Here is a 24,156-nt window from a genome sequence, read left to right on the forward strand (position 1 = left end):
CTCACCTCGGCCGGAGCCCTCCTTCACCTCTGCACAGAGCCTCCTGCAGCGCGCCCCCGGTCCCTGCTTCATCCTCCTTGCACCTCCGTGGCCTTAGATCATCTTCATCATCAACATCATCATCATCATCATCATCCTAATTCTGATCACCATCACCATCATCATCGATCCAAGCCAAACTTCACCATGACCTCGGCGAGAGAAGCATGTCTCCACCTCAGACCTGTGAATAACAGCAGCTTGTAAAGGTAGGTGGTGTTTGTCTGAGCCATGTTGTCTTGCTGGTTTTCATCAGAGCTGCCCTCACCACCACGTAAGGCTCCCCATGCGGTTCTGAGCCACTTTCTCAGCTGGAGATATCGATGTGTGTGTCTCGGTTTTCGTGGTGAAGTGTTCAGCTCCTGTTACTGCACCAGACAATGTGATGTTCACTAAAGCTGCTCGGTGAACACTGCAGATACAGGTCTGAGCTGCAGGGGATTTTATTCAAAGAAGTTTTAGTGGAGCCTCACTGGAATCTTTACATGTTCCCAAACTCTGAGTGAAAGTTTGTTACATCACTTTATGCAGTGACCTCAGCATCACTGGTACACTGCAGGGCTGGGCCATATGGACAAAATCATATATCAAGATGCAAATGTTCTTTTCAGACGATATTTATAATTATCACTATAGATGTCACATTACTATTTATTTTACGTTTAAAGACTGAGTTTTGCTCCTGAGTGAAGGTTGTGGGTTTTAAACTCTGAAGGAAAAAATATTGCAATAATTATTGACTTGTTTTATTGCCCATTCAGCCCTACTAGTACTTGAAATACATTAACTCATTATATAAATTTTATATATGGTTAAAGAGATCAGATAAACTAATCATTTATCAGTCCCATAAAGGGAAAATGTGCGGTCACAGCAAAGAGGACAGTAAAATATGTAGCCATCAGTAAAAGTAATAAATAACTAAACATGCAATATAAGCACAAGGACATATGAAAACATAAATAGAATAGAAGTGATGTATACAGTGTAAACAGAATATGTAGAATATATATGCAGAAATATGTAACTTTAACCCTACATCTGCTGTTTCCCTTAGTTGTTCTACGCTTTATATGAAAGTTACTCACCTGCAGTCTTGTTGTCCTTAATAGCATCTCGTGCAGATATCACAAGCTAATTTATTAATAAACCGGAAACAGCCACTGGTGTCGTAATTATTATCTAAAGACAGATAATGAGCTGAGTGTATGTGGAGCAAACGCCACGCTGAGCTCATGCAGACAATGAATGATTAAAAACAACATTCATTAACAAATCAATCACATCAGTGTATCTGTTCATTACATTTCTAGAACCAGATGAGGTGAAGTGCATCATGGGCTAACTTTGTTACAATCATTCTAGTCCTCAGTTGTTTTGATTTGTTGTCTCCTGCTTCCTGTTGGTGACCTACAGCAATGTTGTAATTCATTTTAACAGGATGTCATGCAGATATCACAAAAACATATTAGTATTTATTATGTTGACGTAGAGGAGATTAAACGTCTGTAATTGAATTAGACCTCAGGAAATACACGGCCCAACGTCAGAGCAGGTCAAGTGCATATGGTTTAAGAGTGCTGGAGTTATTTTTGTCTCTTGCTCTTTCGGTTTGTGTCGTTTATATCAACAGTTCAAAGTATTCTTTTAGTGCATCAGAGGAGATTAAAACCTTTGCAATATTAATATGTGAAGGTAGAACATTAGCTAATTCTACATATCTGTATATATATAGCACACCTAATGTACTCTTTTTGTTTAGGATGTATCCAACCTGAGCAGAGACATGGCGTAGAGACTTTATATTTTATGAACTTTAGTTATTCAATAAATAAAACGGAACATGTGTGGTTGTTTTTGTCCTTTTGACGAAATGCAAAACGGATATTGTTGTTGCAGCTGCAAGCCAAACATTTCATAAAGTATTTTTTGCTTCAAATCCTTTAAAACATCAGCCAGATTCCAGCGTGAGAGATGAAAATGAATTCTTCCCAGATACCAGGAAAGATGTTCAGATATTCAGCGGTCCCTCTCCCTCCCTGGGCTTTATTTCACGAGGGCCCTGCAGGACCATGGGGTTATACAAGACAGATGGACAGCGAAGGAGGGAGAGAAGGATGTGGCACCTGAAAGACTGGAGAGGAGAGAGGTGAGAGAACATGGCAAACAGCTCTCGTCCTCACTCCCTACCCCGGATTATATTGATAAATGGGTAATAGTGTAATCAGTGAGTAGAGATGCAATAAAAGAGAAGAGTGTGTGACAGGGCAAGAGGCGACGCTGGAAACTGTAGCTGAAAGCTGATCGGCCTAAATAACATGGAGACAGGCAGAGCTGCTCTCTCTCTCTCTTAGGAGTATTGATTGGTCACTCGCTGCCTCGAGCCCCCCTGTCTGTAGAGCTGTTTAGTACCTTTCCTATGCACGAGGCAAATATGCATGACACCTCGCCTCCGTGGCCTCATCTTTCTGCAGCTACTCGCCGTTAACTTAGCTGAGATAGAGCACGGTGAGTGGGAGTTGCGAGGTGTCTAACGTTGACGGGTCAGCATTAATGAAGAGAGAGAGAGAGAGAGAGAGGGGAGTCGAGTGTTAAGGGGAAAGTGAGGAGAGGAAAGGAGAGGAGAGGAGAGGAGAGGAGAGGATAGAGAAAAATGTTGCTCAATTACTCTTTCTCGTCCTCACATAGGAGGAGACTGATAGTGGATCTGGCCGGAGCCAGCGGTCCCCACAGACACAAAGTGCCACAGAGACAGAAGCTGCTCTCTGCTGAATGTCATTTCCTCATTATGGTTCAATTCTCACGCACCAGAGATGGTCTGTCGTGCATGTGTGTTTGTGTGCGTGTGTGTGTATTGTTGTGTACTTTCACTTCATCTCAGCAAAGATATGACGAGATTTTCAATCCCTGAAGCAAAAAAAAAAGAGACATGTCAGGAGATAAAGTGCATCAGCTGAAAACAGATACAATCACTGTTTGGTTGAAAATCAGTACAAGACATTTGTCTCTCATACATTTTGGATTAGAAGAAAATAATTTGTTTTGTGCAGGTTCACACTTCACCTCCCACTTTAAGCACTCAGCAACCCACTGTGTCCTCCTCCCTGCTTCTCCTCCTCCTTCTCCTCCTGCTTCACCTCCCCCTCTTCTCTCCCTCTGCAGACAGTCTAATGGGCCATAGCCGAAGGAAGCCGGCAGAGTGGAGATGTTCAGAAAGAGATTTCCTCCAGGTCAGTCTCTGACGATAAACATACTCTTTTTTTCTCGCCCTTTTATTCATCATCCAAGTAGAAATACAAAGTAAAGCAATATAACATATAAACAGTGTCAGGTGGTTAGATACAAAGCTTCACACAATCAAATACAAACAGTACATATTATTTTAAAACTACATATTTGATATACAATATGTATACTGTATATTAAGTTTATATTGATATTGAGATTCAATTTGGAGAACAGGTTTAAGGTCTTCAAAGCTTTTAACACCTCAAATTTATGGATATACTGTAGAACTTGGCCTGCAAAGTGATGAGACTGCACAGAAATATAAAATGTTTTCTAATCCTCTCCTACACATTAAATACACTCTTTAATTACCTTAATGTCAGTGTTACTGGTGATTTAATGGAATTCATGCACACTGGAGGTATGGTAATAGATTCTCATATGATCGAACAAACCTCAACAGACAAGTGTCTCTGATAACAAGTACATTGTCATCACTTGTAAATTAACTTGTGAACTTGACTGATGGTACTCAGCCTGCAGCAACAGTGTGTAGTGATACACTCCATGGTAAAGACACAGATTTGTTTTGTTGTTGTTGTTGTTTTTACTGTTTAGCATCTTTCCACTGCCTCAGCTCAGTTTTGTCCTAAGTGTCTTTACATCCCAGTGAGTTTAGTTAATGACATCACTCTAACTAAACCCAATTGCTCCATGAGCCAACATGCATCTGGTGGAGGGTGATTGTCTTTTGGAGAAATAACAGTGGACACTTCAAGCACACGTGTGATTTACCTGTAGTGGTGAAACATCACGTGCAGTAAAGTTAGTTAGTGCTCAGCTGCACGCTTGTGCCCGATGCAACATCACAAGAGATGTGCGTATGGTGGCCGATCCTCACTGGCACGAGACTTTACAGGAGGTGCAGGTGCACGTGCACGGGCACCTGCCTGGCCCCTCCCACTGCGGTGCACGTCCCCCGCTTTTAGTACAACGTATGAAACCCGAGCGCTGCACGAGCCACTTTGGCTCCAAACGCCACGGGCGGGATCCAACCGGCTCACGGTGGTTGGATCCAAAATGGCGGCCAGTTTCTTCATTCAGCCAGTCGCCCTGCAGAGGCGGTTTCCACGGCAACGTCCGTCAGATGCGGAGCCGGTGTGATTACGTAATGCGCAAGAGATGTTTATGTTGTGGATGAGAAGTAAGATGCAGACTGTGCACGTGGGTGCGTGGATGGATCGGTGAGGCTGTTGTCGAGCAGAACTGATAAAAAAAAACACAACTGCTGATGTCGGTTTTTGCAACAATAACACAAACATTTCAAAACATTTAGGACTATCAATTGGAAATCATAAGCTGTTTATTTCAAATAAAAATCAGAACCCTATGATGAGCGACCTTAATAGAGAATGACCTCACTGTTTCTGCGGAAGGAGGACCGTGTGTGTGTGCGTGTGTTTTGGGGGGAGCTGCGAGAGAGAGAGAGATAGAGAAGAGAGAGAGAGAATAGAGGGGGCTGATAATGGGACAGAGCAGGAGTAACATCCAACTTGTGTGAAGTTGCGGAGCTGCGCAGCTTCATCCCCGCGTCCTTCATGCGGGAGATGCTGCGGTCCACTGCGCATTTCTGACGGACAATCACCCACACGTTGACCGTCAAAGTTTAAAGAGCAGAGATGACGGTGCTGAAGGAAATCCCGGAGAAATGGTTTCCAGTCGTTTTCCCCCTGCAGAGAAAGAAACAGAAAGGACTCGATGGAGGCAAATCTAAAAAGGGGAGAGGAGGTAGGAGTTTGTTGGACGGATTCACAAATGTCTTGATTCTTCATCGTCAGTATGTTTTCTGTTTCTTCATCATCAGTGGTCGGTGGTTATTCAAACAAATAAATCATCCCTCATCCTCATAAAAGTCCAAGTTTCATCCACACTCCCTCATCTCACTCAGCTCATTTCATACTCAGGTGTGTGTGTCCATCCCCTCATATTACATGTATCCCTGAAACACACACACATATATATATCCCTATGTAAAATAGGGAAATTGCAGTGACTGTCATATATGTCATATATATTATGTCATATATGTCTGAAGTGTACTTCATGTAAATCTAGATTTAACTGCCTATACGTGGTTTTTGGCTTAGTCTCCCTTTTGTTGTTTAGTTTTCAGTCCCAATAATATCCTCACCTGTGAGACTCATTGTGAGTCATTTCTCAATCTTTTGCCTTTTTGATGTGAATGTGAATTTTGTGCACATAAGTAAAGGACGTCCTTGTTTCTGCTGCCAGAGACACTGATCAATCCTCCAGGCGCCAACTTCCGCTGTCACTGCCCTGCCTCATCCTGATCCTTGTTCCTTAACTATCACAAATCACTCTGGACGTGCACCTTCATTTGACCTCCAGCCCATCACTCTGTCACTTGCATCGTTTCCCCAAAAATTAGATCACCAGGCGCATGCGTGTGATAATGTGTATGTGTGCACGCGCCTGGCCTCAGACGCTTCTCCTATCCTGTGTTCATCTAATTAAATCAGCCTCAGTGAGGGATGAGCACATCTCCAAAGTCGGATCCTGACGCAGGTTTTATCCATTCCAGGGACAGACACATTCCCCGCAGCTCAGACTGACTCTGCTCTTAGGTCATTACTGCTGTGACTCCAGTCTGTGTGATGAGAGTGTGTGTGTCACGGAGACACAACGGGATTCAGAGCTATGGCACGTGCTCCATGTCCAGGCATGGGAATAAGAGTGTTAAAGAGACAGGGGCCGGTTGATAGAAGACAAGTGCGTTTGTACAGTTTAGTCATTGTGTGTAAGATCGTGCAACATTATTTCAGTTTGAATCCATATTTATTTACTCCTTTACCTCTCAGTTGTTTGTGGAGACGTAATGCTCACAGCACAGCAAGTGTGCAGCTCAGAGCTCCTCAGTAATGGAGCTTTATAGATTTATACAGACGGGCTGTGCAGCAGTTGGTCTGCGTCAGGGCTTCTAATGCCCTTGAAGCTATCAGAGACATTAAACACTTGACGGGCATTTTGCTAGAGATGCTCCTTCTGTATTCAGGCTGGGGCCGGTCAGCTCGCACAGGGATGACAGAGGGGACGCACACTGTCTGCCCCTGACTCTGTGCTTACCTGGCTCACTTCATAGGCTCAATGCAGCCTTGGCACTGACAGACGTAGTCGGCGACCACTTGCCCCAGAAAGTGACAGAGCGACCTTCAGATAAAGTGCAAGAGAGAAAAAGCAGAGGAGCAGATAGAGGACTGGAAGATGTTCAACAAGATATATTTAGGATACTTGTATCAGGCTCATGTGATGTTGTCATATTTTGTTAAAGATTAAAGAGGGGACATATCAAATAACATTCGTTTCCATTTTTAAATCAAATTTTATGACCAATGTACCAGAAGCACTTAACTGCCGGATTTGTATACATATATTTCCAAACATGAGCATTGCAGATATTTCCTTTATATATTAATCCATTGTAGTTAATAAGTATTACAGATCAATGAGTAGGACTGCTTCGGGGCAATAATGATAATTTACATGATGTATTATCATTTGTTCGTTCATTTTAAACCATTGAATTACAATATCGATCAACATAATGAGCACAGAGATTTGATCCATCTCAACCCCTTATACCCTTATAACTTCACCAGATGTGTGCATCTGCTCCAACCTTAAAATACGTAACAAAGCTAGAGATGGAGAATGATTAGTATTTTATTATCTTGACTAAATCAACTCTGACAGCCGCCCAGCTGCTCTATAACCGACCAGAACACATCTGCCACATCCGATGTGTCTCACAACCTGACAACAAAGAGGAGCTCGCTGTCTCTATAACACAGGCATAGATGAGAGGTGTGAGCTGTAGGAGGTGAGACAGGTCTTCAAACTGCTGCAGAGATACAGGAAACCACAGTGTCTTTGTACGTGCAGCTGATTCGAGGGTTAAAACTTCTTCTGTTTTGTGATGTCCCTTCCTGTGGCGCCTCGCTGTCTCTCAGGCCGACTCCAGACTTTATGGTTTCAGAGCTGTACCCTACCTCTGTGCTTAACCAACAAGGCTTTGACCCTGAATTTCCTGTCTGCGTGTGTGCGTCTGTGTGTGTGTGTGTGTGTGTGTGTGTGTGTGTGTGTGTGTGTGTGTGTGTGTGTGCGTGCACTGAGCTGTGTACAGCCCCTGTGCAAAACAGGCCAGTCATTTAAAAAGCAGTCTCATCAATATTAGAGGAGAAAGGCCTGATGGAGGAGGAGGAGGAGGGGAACTCCCAAACTACTCTGCATCAGCATGTACAGAAACCGAAAAACAGCAAGAAGATAAAGAGCAGGGTCAGGAGGAGAGAGGGACATGAGCTGCAGACACAAATAAAGACATTTCACTGGTTAACTTTTACTCTCTTTAGATTCAAGATTGTAGTTTAATGTAATGTGTGATATCCATCTGGGGTCTTGTGTGAATACCTGAGTCCCAGTCCTCATTTGAACTCATGCAGATAATAATTATCATATAATATTAAACTGTATTTTAAAAGCATCTTTAAGAGGATTAAATGCAGCTCAAGGTGATTTACACAAAGGGAAAAAATGGAGATGAACCTTTGGGGCTCCTCTTAGACATTTCGGCTTTTTCAGGTTTTATCTTTTGATAATTTATGTTGCGCTAATGCATACAGTGTGTGTATTTGTTGTGCTCAAGGTGGTTTATATATAAAACAGAACAACACAACCTTAATACAGAATATATTAAAGCAAGAAAATGTATAAAAAAAGGGGTTAAACCAGTTTTAACATTACAATAAAATGAATAGTTGAATAAATTGAAAGCAAGATCAGTGAAATAAGTTTGGAGCAGTTTTGTTTAACATGTCGACACACTGAACTCACACACTCCTACATAGGTGCTTGTTGTGTATCCAGCCCAGATTGGACATCTGGTCATTAGTATACAGAAGCATCAGTTGATTATGAGGCTACTCGTTTTCTTATTAGTGTGTTGATGTGTGTGTGCATGAGACAGAATGATTCTCGACTCCATCGATGATGCTCAGACAAACTCCAGGAGACACTCAAGCTGCACTGATTTAGAAATAAAGGCATACACATCGTCAAGTGTCTGTCTCCTTCTCTCTGTCTCTCTCCAGGTCTCCAGAGGATGTTAATGATACTGATGTTTGCAGTTTGATACACACAGATGCAGCAGTTTGGCCGCTGTCTTTTTATTCTTGTTTTCGTACTGTGTCACTCTTTGTGCCTCATTTTGCGTCTTGTGTTTCTGCAGAGGAGGAGAGAAGGGTCAGGGCCAATGACAGAGAGTACAACGAAAAGTTTCAGTATGCGGTGAGCGAGTCTCCTGTCTCCTCCTCTGTGTGTGTCTGTGTGTCTGTGTGCAATCTTAGAAAGAATTCATCCTAAATGTGATCAGAGTTCATCTTAACTTTATCTGCTATCCCCTCCGATGGTCCAGAGTAACTGCATCATGACATCCAAGTACAACGTCATCACCTTTCTGCCCGTCAACCTGTTCGAGCAGTTCCAGGAAGTAGCCAACACCTACTTCCTTTTCCTGCTTATACTACAGGTGAGGAGAGGTTGTGGAGGAGGGATGGAAACGAGACTTGTTAGGAATAAAGAGAGAGAGAGAGATCTGTGTCTGCGTGGGGGTGGGGGGGAGCGAGTAGTTGGAAGGTAAAAAAGTTACTTGTTTAAACAAAGTTGTGTCAGGAAGTGATAGTGGGTTCAAGACATGTAAACCAAAAGATATTTGCAGGTAATACAGTTAATTATACCAGGAAAGTTGATCATAAAGAGGATAAGTGAGTTCTTATGTATAAAAAACATTATTATTAAAAAAAAAATTGAGTTAGTCTGTGTTGACTCTATTCCCACGTAAGATAATAATATAAACTATCGGAAGAATCTGAACATCCCCCTCTCTGTCTCTGTGTAGCTGATACCTCAGATCTCCTCCCTCTCCTGGTTCACTACCATCGTGCCTTTAGCTCTGGTGCTCATCATCACTGCAGTGAAGGATGCCACTGACGACTATGTGAGCACAATTTGCCCGCACCACACACTGACACTATTCTGAATTGCTGCACAAACAACTGGATAATGGTTAAATGTGGGCGAAAAGCTAAAGGTGCAACTTTGCCTCCCACAGTTTCGTCACAAGAGCGACAACCAAGTGAACAACCGTCAGTCTCAGGTCCTCATCCGTGGCTCGTGAGTCTGCTTGCTCTTCTTCTGTATATGGTCGCCTCTCAAACCGAGTCTTCTTATTGTTGAATCCTTTATTCAAGTTAGACAGGTTTTAGTGACAATATTTCTTAAAACTTTGTAGGTTTTGTAACTTCAGCTCGTCTCTTGGTTTTCTCTGTTGCAGCCTTCAGCATGAGAAGTGGATGAACGTGCGAGTGGGGGACATCATTAAACTGGAGAACAACCAATTTGTGGCAGTAAGTGTGTGTCCAATGCAGGGATGACCACACTCACACACACCCTTGTGCACACAGAAACACACACACTCTCACACACAAACCCGGTCAGTGATCAGTAGTCCTGCGGGGCCCTTTAAACATCAGCTTAATTACAACTTAGCCGTGGACTGAATAGTTTTCTTATCAGTTTCTGCATGGCTGTATATACTGTGTCATTGACAAAATGCTATAATGCTGAATCCCAAATAACAGCAGATTTCAGTATGGGCCTCTCCTATTAGCATACACTACTTTTTTAACGATAGTACTTGAAGTCGAGATGAGGATTTATTTGCTTTGCTAATCGACACAGACTCTAATCACTGTCATCTAGGCTTTTCTGATTGTGTTCCCGTGTCGTCTCTGCCGTGCAGTGCGGTGCCGGCCTCACCTCTCATTTCTATTTTCAGGCTGACCTGCTCCTGTTGTCCAGCACTGAACCTCACGGGCTCTGTTACATCGAGACAGCCGAGCTGGACGGGTCAGAAAACACAGCACACACCTCACAGTGGACACACAGTACCTCACAGTCTGCCACACTACATCTCAATCGCTGCGTGCTGTTGTGTTACCTTTGCAGGGAGACCAACATGAAGGTGCGTCAGTCGGTATCGGTGACATCTGAACTCGGGGACCCGAACAACCTCTTTTCATTCGACGGTGAGATTTGAAGTCAACACGATCTTCTTATGGTTTCTCGCATTGGTTCTTCTCCCTTTCTCCAGATCGTAAAGGTCAATGGTTTTCGGTTTGACACAGATGTTGTGCGCCACATAAACAAACTTTCTGCCTATCACAGCCTGTCATCGTCCGCCCACCTTCACACACACACACACACACACACACACACACACACACACACACACACACACACACACACACACACACACACACACACACACAAACACACAAACACACATACACTGCTCGCCTGCTCAGGAAAATGCATTGCTGCAGAAAAGCAACTCATGCTTTGCCACCATATCACCTTACAAAATGTGTGTGTGTGTTTGCGTGTGTGTGTGTGTGTGTGTGTGTGTGTGTGTGCATGATTGTGCGTGCTGTAGCTTTTATGTGTGTGATAGCACCATGATGTCAGGTGGATGATTAATCCAACACTACATCATGCAGCTGAGAAAATAAACCTGGCACTGCAGTAGGGTTTGGTGGATATCTGTGATATAGCATCTAATTTACCTTTTGTGTGTGTCTGTGTGTGTGTGTGTGAAGGTGAGGTGGTGTGTGAGCCCCCTAACAACAAGCTGGATCGTTTCTGTGGGACTTTGTACTGGAGAGACAAGAAATACACCCTAACCAACCAGAACATGCTGCTTCGAGGATGTGTCCTCCGCAACACTGAGGCCTGCTACGGCCTGGTCATCTTTGCAGGTTGGTGTGTGCGTGTTTACTTGTGTCTGACATGTGCTTGTATGTGTGTGTGTGTGTGGGGGGGGGGGATGCATGTAACAGATCCCACTTTCTCTGGTTTTGTCCCAGGCCCAGATACCAAGCTGATGCAGAACAGCGGCCGCACTAAGTTCAAGCGTACGAGCATCGATCGCCTCATGAACACTCTGGTCCTCTGGGTAGGACGTCCCCTAACTTCTCACTAACTACATACTATTTGAGGATATGATCTCAGTGGCCTCAGTCTAGTTTCATATATCCCCACTTATATACAAAGATTCAACTGTAAAACATCTGATGGTCTCTATCCTCCGTGTTTCTCCATCTGTGTGTCTCTGTCAGATCTTCGGCTTCCTGGTGTGTATGGGTGTGATCTTGGCTGTTGGTGACGCTGTGTGGGAGAGAGAGGTGGGGTCCCTGTTTCAGAGCTACCTGCCCTGGGACCCTCCCGTGAACAACTTCCTGTTCAATGCCTTCCTCTCCTTCTGGTCCTACGTCATCATTCTCAACACCGTGGTGCCTATCTCTCTGTATGTCAGGTGAGGAGAAGTCAGACAGAAACTCTGGAGTTGTCCTCTCCTCCACGAAGAACGCAGCAGGAGATTGTTTGGATCAGACTTGTTCATAACAACAGGAAAATGTCTGGAGCTTTCAGGCAATGGGTTGGGTGGGGGAGCCTCTTTTTCATCCTGAGAATATTTATTTATTTTTTCCCATATATATATATATAAAACCCAATAATGTTTCAACGTGTTTAATAATGTTCAGGTCCAGATGAATTATAGAATTTGTATATGCTCAATGGGCATTAGGGAAACAGACTGCAGATATATAGTGACTGACTAATGCCAAAAATCACTTCAGGTAGTCACGGGTCATTTGTGACCACATTGCATCATAAAATGCAAATGCAGGAACTTGTTGTAGGGAAGCAGGAGTATGTGTAGTTTTCGATTTGACTAATCTGAGAAGTAGAAACTGAAGAGGTCACACAGGCATACAATAATGAATTCATGTCAAAGCAGATTACAGTTCTGAACAAGTTGGAAACCAGATGGGAACCCTGCAGATGATAAAGAGAACCTACGTATTTGCCTCTTGAGAAAAAAACTAAAGCGGTTCTTTTGCAGCCTCATATCATAGAGACAGTAATGTAAATGGTACTGCCAGGTTTAAAAAGGCTTGAAAGATTAAAGCTACTCTGGTCTGTAGCTAACATGTCATTAAACTCTATCCCTCTGTCTTCTGTCTGTGTGTCAGTGTGGAGGTGATCAGGCTCGGTCACAGCTACTTCATCAACTGGGACCAGCAGATGTTCTGCTCCCAGTGTAACACAGCGGCCGAGGCCAGGACCACAACTCTGAATGAGGAGCTGGGTCAGGTGAGCAAGTCTGTATGTGTGATTCTGATCTGAGCTTCTGTTACTTTTCTGATCCTTCTGATGCTTTGTTACTTAAAGCACCATTTGCATTAATAAAAAAAAAAGAAGAGGTTAAATTCAGTTCAAGGTGTTTCAGGCTTCACACAAATTAAATGCACCCGCGGACTAAGAGGAATCACAGAGGTTTGGTTTGAAAAATATTTATATTCAGTTTAAGCAGTTAGAACATCTCTAACATTACATGTCTTTAGTTACTTATGTTATGTGTAACTTTAGAATAATTATTTGTGATGTTTTTTATATTTAGGTTGAATACATCTTCAGTGACAAGACTGGAACTCTAACCCAAAACATCATGAGCTTCAACAAGTGCTCCATCAATGGACAGACTTATGGTAAGTGCAGAAGTAAAGAAGCAAAGCTAACGCACCCACAACGAGAGCAAGACACTACTACACCTTCCAATCTATTGGTTGAGCAGTTTTATGGACTATGAAGAAATAGTGAACATATGGAATGAAGCATGATAAAAACACACAACGTGGCGTTTGTGTTGTGTTGTCAGGTGAAGTTACAGACCCACTTGGACCTCAGGCAAAGGTACGCGACCTCAAAACACACAGTCACATAAACATATGTGCCGTTTCTGTGTGTGTGCTCACTACTAGTCATGATTATCACGGCTCTGATTCGTCCTCAGCGGCTGGACTTTACCCCCTTCAACCCCCTGGCCGACCTGGACTTCTGTTTCTATGACGACACGCTGCTGGAGTCAGTGAAAGTGGGAGACTCGCACACTCACAAGTTCTTCCGCCTGCTCTCCCTCTGTCACACGGTCATGAGCGAGGAGAAGAGCGAGGGTGAGAAGAGGGAACTGGGAGGTTGATAACGACACCAGAATAACATCACCTATCCATCATTTATTTGTTCTATGATTTGTCATTATTTCCCCTGTGTTTCCAGGGGAGCTGGTTTATAAGGCCCAGTCTCCAGATGAGGGCGCTCTGGTGACAGCGGCTCGAAACTTTGGATTTGTGTTTCGCTCCCGGACGCCGGGGACGATCACCACCACGGAGATGGGACGACCCGTCACCTACACGCTGCTCGCCATTCTGGACTTCAACAACATACGCAAAAGGATGTCTGTCATAGGTGGGGGGATTTTATTGCTTTGAAAAACAAATCTCTATTGATTTTTAGTCGTAAGGTTGTTGAACGTGTGAGGAAGGAATAGATAAGGGAGAAATTGGATTTTTAAATATAATTATCCTAATCTGCTGTTTAAAATTGTCAGCTGGGTTGGTGAGCTACTCCAGCTTCCTCCCACAGTCCAAAGACAAGAAGCTTATTAGATTAATTGGAGACTCTAAAATTTACAATAATGTGGGCGTGTCTCTGTATGTTAACCTTGCGATTTGCTGGTGACCTGTTCAAGGTGTACCAGGATGTACCCTTGACCCCAGCTCCTAGAAAGGTCAAGCGGTATATATGGTGGATGGATGGATGGATTGGTTGTATCTACGGTGAACATCGTATTCAGAAAGCCTTGTATTGTAATTATGATTTGATCAGAAGGAGCAAAGGTTTATATGCTGAATACTTGAGACTCTTTAAACAAAAGCACCATTTACATTGGAGGCACAACACCCCCGAGTTATGGAGTTATTCAGGTTTAAATCACAAATTGTGTATTTTAGCTACACCCTCCTCCAGACTGACAGCAGACGAGCTATTAGTCATGTTTACATTCGATCCCTCTGTGAGAATTCACTTTGTGTTTCTGTGATTTATCTTCTCGTAAAATGCTGGAAAACTGCCCAGAAAATATCTGGTCATAAATCACTCGTACCGTAGCAACAACTTTTGGTCTATAGCAACAGAGCAGCGAGACCACGAGCGTGATATTCACATGGACAGCCTGTGTGACCCTCTGTAAGTGGGGATGTCATTAGTTCAGGCAGCTGAGGAAGAGGAGTCTGGTTATTGAAGACGAAGGAAGGCTCGTATGGATTTTGTCTCCATTAATTTACGTTTTTACTTTTTCAGTGCGTAGCCCAGAGGGCAGGATCCGCCTGTACTGTAAAGGAGCTGACACTGTGCTGCTGGAGCGACTCCACCCATGTAACCAGGAACTGATGAATATCACCTCAGACCATCTCAATGTGAGTGACGCACCAGTGCCCCGGCAGCTCTTTACTGCCATCTGGTGTCTGCACACTCCAAAGCAGCTGTAACGTTGACGTTGCATCAACTTCTCAGATCAGATGATGTGACTCACCATGACATGAGGCAGACACAGACATTACTTTGGCCTAAGGGAAATAGAGGAATAGAATATCGTTAACTCATAGGATGTGTTTGTTTCTCCCCATTTGAATCTTCATGTGTGTGCATATTGTTGCATCTGCATTTGTCTGAACCCATTGAATTTTGAAGCCGATCCAGATCCGAGGATGGATCCAGGTTGTGTGTTTTCACTTTCTTTAACATTGTGCGCTCTTTTACATTTTCACAGATTTCACAGAGATTAATTCATGGATCTTGATGAAAAAAATCTGACACATTCACAGAACTTATATCCATGATTGTGTGCAATTAAGTTAGGCTTGATTGAATTTAAGGGTACTGTCGGGCCTTGGTGGAGGTATGCGCCCTATGTTTGTGACTGTCCATGTGCTTCAGGAGTACGCAGCAGACGGTCTGCGGACCCTGGCCCTGGCCTACAGGGACCTGTCAGAGGACGAGTGGGAGGCGTGGTCAGAGAGCCACCGCTGCGCCGACAAGGCCAGCGACTGCAGAGAGGACCGGGTGGCAGCCGCCTACGAGCAGATAGAGCAAGACATGATGGTCAGTGACTTAACCTGCTTGATGTTTCAATTTAGGGCGTCTTCTTTCAGTAGCAGTTAGACTTTCATTTTCTGAGTGTGAAGCTTCAAATCATTTGTTTCTCACCAAATATGTCCTTCCTTAAACAGAATAAAAGGGGAACTTAGTTTATTTGTGGAGGGAAATTCCTTTCTATCGTGTAGCTCAACCAAATTGTTTGGTCATAATGTTGCAGAAGTTGATTTTAATGAGGGTTATTTGTGTTAACTAAACTAACCCAACTGTGTGTGACTATGTGTGTGTGTGTGTGTGTGCGTGTGTGTGTGTGTAGCTCCTGGGGGCCACAGCCATTGAGGACAAGCTGCAGGAAGGTGTCCCAGAGACCATCGCTGTCCTCTCACTGGCCAACATTAAAATCTGGGTTCTCACTGGAGACAAACAGGGTGAGACGCAGAAACATTTGCAACGGGAGCAGTTTTTCTTGCTGTTGTTAAAAAAGTAGCAGCATTTGCCAAGGTTCAACCAAATGAGAGTTTTTTAACAGCAGCCATGTCCTCTGTGTGCATTCAACCGTTCATGTGTACACGCCACTTAGCCTCTGTGGCCCTCTCACTGTGAGACCGAGCTCATACAACTTGAAACCTGCAAGTTCCTCTGTACAAAGCAAGAGCTAGACCAAGGAAATCCATCCAGAAAATTGGACAAGTTTGAATATAGATGTCCTCCAAAATAACACAAATTCAGAAACAAATAAGGTTAAAACCAGTTTTCCAAAACTAAGGAATATTGTTGGTGAAAGCTGATTCAGGCTTTTGACACCACAGGTCGGGCCAAACAGCGCAGACTTGATGATTCAATAATGAAAAGGCTGTTCTAAACCTGTTTGGAATTAGCAAGGTTTATTCATATTGAATATATTGATTGTCCAAATCGCACCAAATCCAATATTACACTCCCATGGGCCCTTAACAATACACATGCCAAATGTGAGGTCAATTAGATGAACGCTGAGCCACAGACAGAAAGAGATTTCAGATGGATTATTAGATTTGTGCTGGGTCGGTTTTCCATGCAGCCAAAATTGAATGTATAGAAGTCTGTGGCTGCAAAGAACACGCAGTCAGCTTGAGGGGCTGTCAGTCACTGTATAAGAGAAAGTATCACTCAGTATCACACTGTGTCACCCCATGTGTTCCACCTGTTATCCTGGCACTATGTTCAGTTACTGCATTGACCCTTTCTCCCTCGCTCACACAGAGACGGCTGTCAACATCGGTTACTCCTGCAAGATGTTGACGGATGACATGACTGAGGTGTTCATCATCAATGGTCACACGGTCCAGAGCGTGCGGCAGGAGCTCAGGTAAAGTCTCCTTGTCTGTAATGGATGGATGAACGTCCGTCTTTGTCCCCGTCAACACTCGTCCATTGACACTGTAGTATCCACACTGTGGGTGTTAGTCAGAAGAGAAACTAAGAAGTGTATGCAGAATGAAAAACTCAAATTGACTTTACAATTTCCTTTGCTTAAATTTGCATAAATAGATGATTTCGGACTGGAATGACTCTCTCCTTGTTGTTGTGACTGCCACTGTGCTGCCTCACATATGAGCACACACTCTATTGCCCTAATATGTGGTTCCTAAAAGTTTGCATGGCCTAAAGATTGCATGTGACAGTTCCCACAACTTGTGTGAGTTGCAAAAACGTGAAGAGTTAAGATTTGCTTAGTTAACTTTGTTGGCATTGGCGAGCTGATAGGAAAGAGCACACTCTCGAAACTAAGCGTTAACATCAGCTTCTTGTGATTAAAACTATTTGTCAACTTTCTATTGACAAATATCTTGAACATATGAAAATATCTTATTGCCATCAATAACATATGTCTATATGTTATTGATTTTTTTATTGTTATTGTTTGTTTGTCCCGCCATCAATAACATATGTCTATATGTTATTGATGGCAATAAGATATTTTCATATGTTCAAGATATTTGAACATATGAAAATATCCAGATTCTAATGCTCCATTAGTGAAGCATTAGAATCTGGTCTCGACTCATCACTGTCTCGTCATTGAGCTGCTCTTTTTAAAATGTAATGATACATTCCTATCGTTCTTTCCACTTTCGATATGTTTGTTCATGTGTCTTTGTTTTCCTTCTCCACCATCCTTCTTTTCATCTCCCCTGTTCACTCCTTCACACAGCCTGTTGTGTGTCTGTTTCATGCCCCGCTGACGTGGCGTTTGTTTGTCCCGCTCTCCAGGAGGGCGAGGGAAAGGATGATTGAGCTGTCACGCACCAGAGATGGTGGGAAGGAGTCGGGGATGGAGGGATGGGGAGAGGCCTACTTCAGTGGCAATGGACTCAGAGGAGGACAAGAGGGAGATGGCACAGAAAGTGGAGGAGGAGGAGGTGGAGGAGGGAAACCTCCCCAGTGCCCCCCTCCTCCTCCTCCCCCTCCTCCTCCTCCTCCTCCTCCCCCTTCACCTCCCTCCAACCTCATGGACAACGTCTCTGGAGAGTTTGCCCTCATTGTCAACGGTCACAGTCTGGTAGGAAAAACACGTCTCTCGCATGTTATACACACACCAAACAGGACCACTGAGAATTAAACAGTCAACTGTCAGGAAGCAGCAAGTTGTCATCAACAAACCCTATTTTCAGTTTCTTCAGACTCTGAAACTCTGAAGCCTTGAACCCTTCGACCCTCTCTCTCCTGCTCTCTGACAGGCCCATGCTCTGGAAGCCGACATGGAGACGGAGTTCGTGTCGACGGCGTGCGCGTGCAAAGCGGTCATCTGCTGCAGGGTCACGCCGCTGCAGAAAGCTCAGGTGGTGGAGCTCATCAAGACCCACAAGAAGGCCGTCACTCTGGCCATAGGAGACGGCGCCAACGACGTTAGCATGATCAAAAGTGAGTTTTCGGGATCCATGGTGCAACCGGATTGTTGTTGTGATGGAGAGCAAAGAGAAAGAGAGAAGTAGGGCTTAGTGCATTCTCAGCAGACGGATGGTGGCAGAGGACGTTCGTAGCAGTGGTGATGTTGAAATGTGTGTTGCAGTCGGTGTGTTGAGGATGTTTTCTCAGCATCGAAACACACGCAGGCTGCTCAGTTCCAATAAACTCATACAAGACAGATAAACACTGACCAAACCCACAGAATGTTCCAAGATGACAAAAATGTCAGGCTGATCTTTGAGGGAATGTAGAGAAAAAATAAACATGATGGGATGCGGTATGATACGATATGATACGATACAGTATGATCCAAAAAGACACAATACATGAAGATAAGAAACTATACGACAGAATACAATATGATACGATACAATGTGATATGATTCAAAACAAAACGATACGATACAATAGAATATGACAAGATGTTATACGAAACAATAAGATAACACTGTAATGCTCTTCTGGAATTTGTCTTGGGTCCCAAGACGTTCACAGAAACCAAACAACAAAGCCGACACATGTACACATAATGAATAAAAGCAATCAACAATAACACTTGGAACTCCCACACAGGGACACAGACACTGCTCAGAAGGCAAACCTGGATTTAACAGTGTAAAAGACGGAGGTACAAATGAGTTGATATTCTTCAAATAAGAGATGAGAGGCAAAAAGACATTATAATACGCAGCTCTTAAAACTCTGCTCAAGTGGTTGACCAACAATCTTTGAGCAGATTCGTAGCAGTCTGTTATGACATCAAACTTCATCAGGAGCTGCGACAGTGTGATTCAGACACAGTGTGTGACTGTACAGCCAGTTTTAAATAAGTTTGATTTCTAACTGCTGATTAAGGGAAATCCAAATGAGACAACTGGATGTTAAGTGGTTAGCCTGGTTACCCCTTGTTCTGCTTCTTGAAGTGTGTTTGTAATATTCTGTGTTGTGTAAGTGTTGCATCACTCCCTATAACTGTCTGCGTATGTACATCATGTTTTTGTGGATACACGTGTGTTTCGACACTTGAATTTAAGCAAGTGCAAAAAAGAAATGCAGTCCGTGATCTTAAGATGTCGAAAACGTCTTTACTTAATTTGAATATGGCGTGATCATTATTGTCATTAACTAATTTGTTAATCTTAATAAACCATTTTCAAGCCATAAGAGGTAATTTACAAGCCACTAATAAGAACAACATTAGCTTGCAAGGTTGTGCAAACAATTTCAACTAAAAAGTCTTTCCGTCAACAGTTTTATTTGACTCGTTTTCTTTCTCTCTTCCTTCTCTCCTCTCCTCCAGGCGCTCACATCGGAGTTGGCATCTCAGGTCAGGAGGGGATCCAGGCTGTCCTGTCCAGCGACTACTCCTTCTCCCAGTTCCGGTTTCTGCAGCGCCTCCTGCTGGTCCACGGCCGCTGGTCCTACCTGCGCATGTGCCGTTTCCTCTGCTACTTCTTCTACAAGAACTTTGCCTTCACCATGGTGCACTTCTGGTTCGGTTTCTTCTGTGGCTTCTCAGCTCAGGTCAGAGAGGCGAGGTCACCGGGAATAACATAACATAACACGGGGTTAGGAAATGAACGTGATGATTTGAACTGTGTGTGTTTTGTGTGCGTCTGCTCTCTCTCTCGTAGACTGTTTATGATCAGTACTTCATCACACTCTACAACATTGTCTACACCTCCCTCCCTGTGCTGGCCATGGGGATATTTGACCAGGTCAGTTCAAAGTATTACCAAGTATTGTGTGTTGAGTATCATAACTGACGCTGTTGCACAACTAGGACAGTTGTATCCAGTAGTAATGACTCCTCCATAGCAGGGTCTTGTTCTAACCTATGTATTCCCTCGTGTTGTGTCTTATTGCAGGATGTTCCTGACCACAGGAGTCTGGAGTACCCGAAGCTGTATGAGCCCGGGCAGCTCAACCTCCTCTTCAACAAGAAGGAGTTCTTCATCTGCATCACCCAGGGCATATACACGTCAGTGGTGCTGTTCTTTGTCCCCTACGCTGTCCTGTCTGATGCCACGCAGAGCAATGGAGTGCCCCTCGCCGACTACCAGACCTTCGCTGTCACCACGGCGACAGCACTGGTCATCGTGGTCAGCGTACAGGTGGTGTCTGCTATCCTTGCTGCTGGGAACCATCATGCTTCACAGCTGTTTGTTCTATCGTGGTGTCCTTACTGTTTTGTTCCTTTGCGTGTACCTCTGTGTGCAGATCGCTCTGGACACAGGCTTCTGGACGGTCATCAACCATGTGTTTGTGTGGGGTTCTGTGGGCTGCTACTTCAGCATCATGTTGGCCCTGCACAGCCAGAGCCTCTTCAGGATCTTTCCCAATCAGTTCCACTTTGTCGGTCAGTTAGCCTTTACAGTTTATTAGTTAGTCGCACACACAAACACACCCACACTGGACTTTAGTGGCAGATGTCCACATATTTCAGAGATAATAATCCAATGGTTTTTTACACATAATGGAAACTAGTATGTTGATCATATCAGATCACAGATATACATGGTTTGACCGACAACTAAAGACAAATGCAGAGATTTGTAAATATTTCATATTCACACTTCAAAATCAGGAACTCACTGCAGTCACATCCTGAAGTAATTTCACTCCACCAGTGCGATCATGCAGTAAAGATGTCTAATACTTGTGTATGCATACAGTGTTTTTGTTCAAGTTTGTGCGTCTGTTTGTGTGTTTGTCTGTGTGTGAGTACAGGTAGTGCCCAGAGCACTTTATTGCAGCCAGTCGTGTGGTTGACTATTGCGCTCGCGACAGCAATATGCATAGTTCCAGTATTGGCTTTCCGCTTCCTCAAGCTGGACCTGAAACCTCAGCTCTCAGACACGGTGAGAAAACGCACAAAGTCTCTGACACTGTCGTCTCCATCCACTTCATCGCAGCACGAGTCTCTTCTCCGCTAACACGTCCGGCCTAAACTGGGCTCAGCCAATGATTAACTGCACATGCACAAACAGTTCATGTGAGTGTGTGGCCGTCAGCGGCTTCGTGGACTTTAAATACAGTGCAAATATTGACTTGGACAGTGGAGCCTTATGACACAAGCTTTATTCCTTGTGTAAGATGTGTGTGTGATGCAGTGATTGTGTGTTGAGCTCCCTCAGCATCCGACAGAAGCCGCTGTCGGCGGGTTGTAGAGACGTTCCTGTTTTTCATGTGTTTTTTCTTTGCGCGGGTTAAAATAGCAACAAGAACATTGAACACAAAATGCAAGAGATTGAGTTGCACATGAACACCTGAGAGTCATCAATGGAAGAAACCTTCACAGCATTCACAGTATTTCAAAAATGATTTGGCTTAAAATGAGGTTGAGGATTTTTATGTTAGATCTATGAATTTACTCTTTACTCATGCGGAATTACAGATTCTTTGTTAAAAATGACTTGAATAAAGGTATAAGTACTGATGCAACGTCTTTACCCAAGAAAAAGTATAAAAGTACAGGCTCTGAAATGTACTCAAGGTATCAAAGTAAAGAGCAGTCAGAAAGACTCAAGTACAGATACCTACAAAATCTGCTTCACCACCGCAATAAAGTATTTGTACTTCTCACCTCTGAGATTAACTGTATATTTTTTGTGTTTCCATCTAGCTTTATTGACTAATCCTATGGACTATGTTAAAGCTAGAAATGATGTCGCCCTTCCTCTCCAGGTACGCTACACGCAGTTGGTGCGGCAGAAGAAGAGGAAGCCAGCTGGACGCAGTGTAGGAAGTGCCTGGCGCGGCGTGGGCATGGTGGCAGAGGGTCGTCTGGGCGCTCGTGGTGGTTCGAGGAGGTCAGGCTATGCCTTCGCCCACCAGGAGGGCTTTGGAGAGCTGATCACCTCTGGGAAGAACATGAGGCTCTCCTCTCAGGCCCTGGCCAACTTCGCCTCCAGACACAGCTCCAGCTGGATCGACACCCTCCGCAGGAAGAAACACAATCACACTCACACTCCCCCCAGCGCTTCAGGGGAGTGCAGTCCAGCGCCCAGTTGTGTCTCTGGGTCACTTCCTCCACTCTCAAACTCCTCCTCCGTCCTCGGGGGCTCACAGGAGACACCTATCGAGGAGGAAACGGTCCCAGCCTGTGACGTGCAGCCTGTTCCCGCTGTGTCCACAAAAACCCATCCAGCTGCAGCAGCGGGCCCAGAGTCAGCTGCACCTCCGGGTCCAGCTCAGGCCTCGAGTTCCAGCGTCCTCGGCTCCTCAGCAGTGAGATGCCACGGGGGAGACTCCCCTGGAGGCTGGACGCTCTCTCTCGGTAGTGTGCAGGTGAGTTGCGCTATTCCCAATTCAACAAAACCATTGAAACACATGAGAAACCCTACATTGTGTATTTCTTCTTCCTCTCTCCAACAGGAAGCACTGTTTGGCTGGAAAGGTTTCGCAGGTCGTAGCGGTGCATCCAACAGCCAAGGCCTGCCCCCCGTCGCTAAGGAAACCAGCCACATCGAATGAAGCATTCATAATGAACGGAAAAGAGTTACTTGTTGGCTGCTGTTCATCAGATGTGTGCCCCTCCATACAGGATGTGCTGAGTGCTTTTCTGGAGACGTGCTCAGATACTGAGAGCATGTGGACTGTTATAAAAATCACACAGGGCTCTCCGCTCTGTTTCCCAGCTGATACATCTGAAAATAAACCATTTTCCTCTTAATCACCGGAGAGAGTGACCCTCCCTGATGAGATGGGCTTTGCCAACTACGAGCCGGGACTGGATGGTGATATATTGTACATGTTCCCACAGCGTACAATCGTGAATGGCTGACAGAAGATCATGAGATTGACGATTTACAACGTCTAAATGAGGGATGGAAATAGACGCGAAGATAACTTTATTATTATTCCTTATCTCAAAGCTTGTTTCCACTTTCACAAAGATTAGAGTCATTGACAGCTATAAGGCAAACAGTATTCCTCCAAATGAGCTGAATAACGTTCAGTGTTTGTATCTCTGTGTTCACTTTAGTTCTCAGTGAGAACGGTACCCTCAGCTACAGAACATTGCAAAAGACTCTTGCGAGATTTCTGAGCCTTTTCTCTCATTGATACGTTTTATTTTACCTCTACTCCACATGTTCTCTTGTTTGCATCATATTGATGTGTTTTATATAAGGGCCCCTATTTGAGTTGTACCTTACAGCCGACTCTTATTTTCTTCTGTTGGCAAGTTGGGCCTTTCTGTTGGTCTGACAAAGGCCCAGTTCATCTTTATGCACCTCTGATGTAATGATCGAGTCTGGCTGACTCGGACACGGGCGCAGTGCAAAGATACCAAGTCTTGATCACAAATGTTACTTTTTGTGTGAGCCGGATTCCTACCGTATACACACTGTTCAATAAGTGCTTTAAATTAGTCTTACTTTTTTAGTCCCTTTTTTTATTTTAAGGAATAATTATGCCTTAATAATGCCAAAATTTGAGTCATGTAACTTCTCATTTCTGACTCCTGATGCATCCATCCAGCATGGCCCTGCATCACATTGCAAATCCAGACATGGGGTGAGATAATCATTATAGGATAAACAGAGGAACAGTATTAACCTGCTCTCTGATCTCTCAACAGGGGCAGAGGATATGGTCTGGATAAACATATTGAAATGAATGTACTGTACCGTGGTTGGCCCCGTGCTTTGTTCCAGCACGGAGCCTGATTTCTGAGGGCAAAATGTGAAGCTGTCGAAAGGTGGTCAATAAACATATGACCTCTCTGTCACAGGAGAGAAACACACCGTGTCCATGCAAATCTCATTTCATGTAACAAGTTTCAGGTAGAAATGACTATGGTGCAAG

General features: G+C 44.1%; 1 protein-coding gene across 2 annotated transcripts; it reads left to right on the forward strand.

Moving 5' to 3' along the window:
• atp8b2 (ATPase phospholipid transporting 8B2) lies at nucleotides 1-24,092 on the forward strand. Of its 2 annotated transcripts, XM_053431722.1 has the most exons (30): nucleotides 1-248; nucleotides 3,202-3,269; nucleotides 8,570-8,628; nucleotides 8,756-8,869; nucleotides 9,239-9,337; nucleotides 9,452-9,513; nucleotides 9,674-9,746; nucleotides 10,178-10,248; nucleotides 10,348-10,427; nucleotides 10,998-11,156; nucleotides 11,265-11,353; nucleotides 11,517-11,713; nucleotides 12,435-12,555; nucleotides 12,863-12,950; nucleotides 13,121-13,155; nucleotides 13,256-13,415; nucleotides 13,519-13,707; nucleotides 14,602-14,717; nucleotides 15,238-15,402; nucleotides 15,713-15,824; nucleotides 16,639-16,744; nucleotides 17,650-17,938; nucleotides 18,117-18,300; nucleotides 19,646-19,869; nucleotides 19,980-20,063; nucleotides 20,214-20,459; nucleotides 20,566-20,704; nucleotides 21,076-21,206; nucleotides 22,033-22,635; nucleotides 22,723-24,092. In XM_053431722.1, exons 2-30 carry the CDS (start codon nucleotides 3,245-3,247, stop codon nucleotides 22,819-22,821), a joined length of 4,119 nt encoding a protein of 1,372 aa, XP_053287697.1. In that variant the 5' UTR covers nucleotides 1-248; nucleotides 3,202-3,244; the 3' UTR covers nucleotides 22,822-24,092. The 2 variants fall into 2 exon arrangements, with proteins under 2 accessions (XP_053287697.1, XP_053287698.1); XM_053431723.1 differs by lacking the exon at nucleotides 3,202-3,269.
• Nucleotides 24,093-24,156: the final 64 nt, after the last annotated feature.

The sequence above is a fragment of the Pleuronectes platessa genome, chromosome 10 (genome assembly GCF_947347685.1).
Source record: "Pleuronectes platessa chromosome 10, fPlePla1.1, whole genome shotgun sequence".
Classification (NCBI taxonomy): Eukaryota; Metazoa; Chordata; class Actinopteri; order Pleuronectiformes; family Pleuronectidae; genus Pleuronectes; species Pleuronectes platessa.

Bases quoted from the DNA above. Each gene is read 5' to 3' on its own strand.
- atp8b2 (XM_053431722.1), top strand. From the start codon at position 3,245: ATGTTCAGAAAGAGATTTCCTCCAG. The intron at 15,825-16,638 runs GTGAGACGCAGA...TCGCTCACACAG, and splicing joins TCTCACTGGAGACAAACAGG to AGACGGCTGTCAACATCGGT. The intron at 20,064-20,213 runs GTCAGTTCAAAG...GTCTTATTGCAG, and splicing joins CCATGGGGATATTTGACCAG to GATGTTCCTGACCACAGGAG.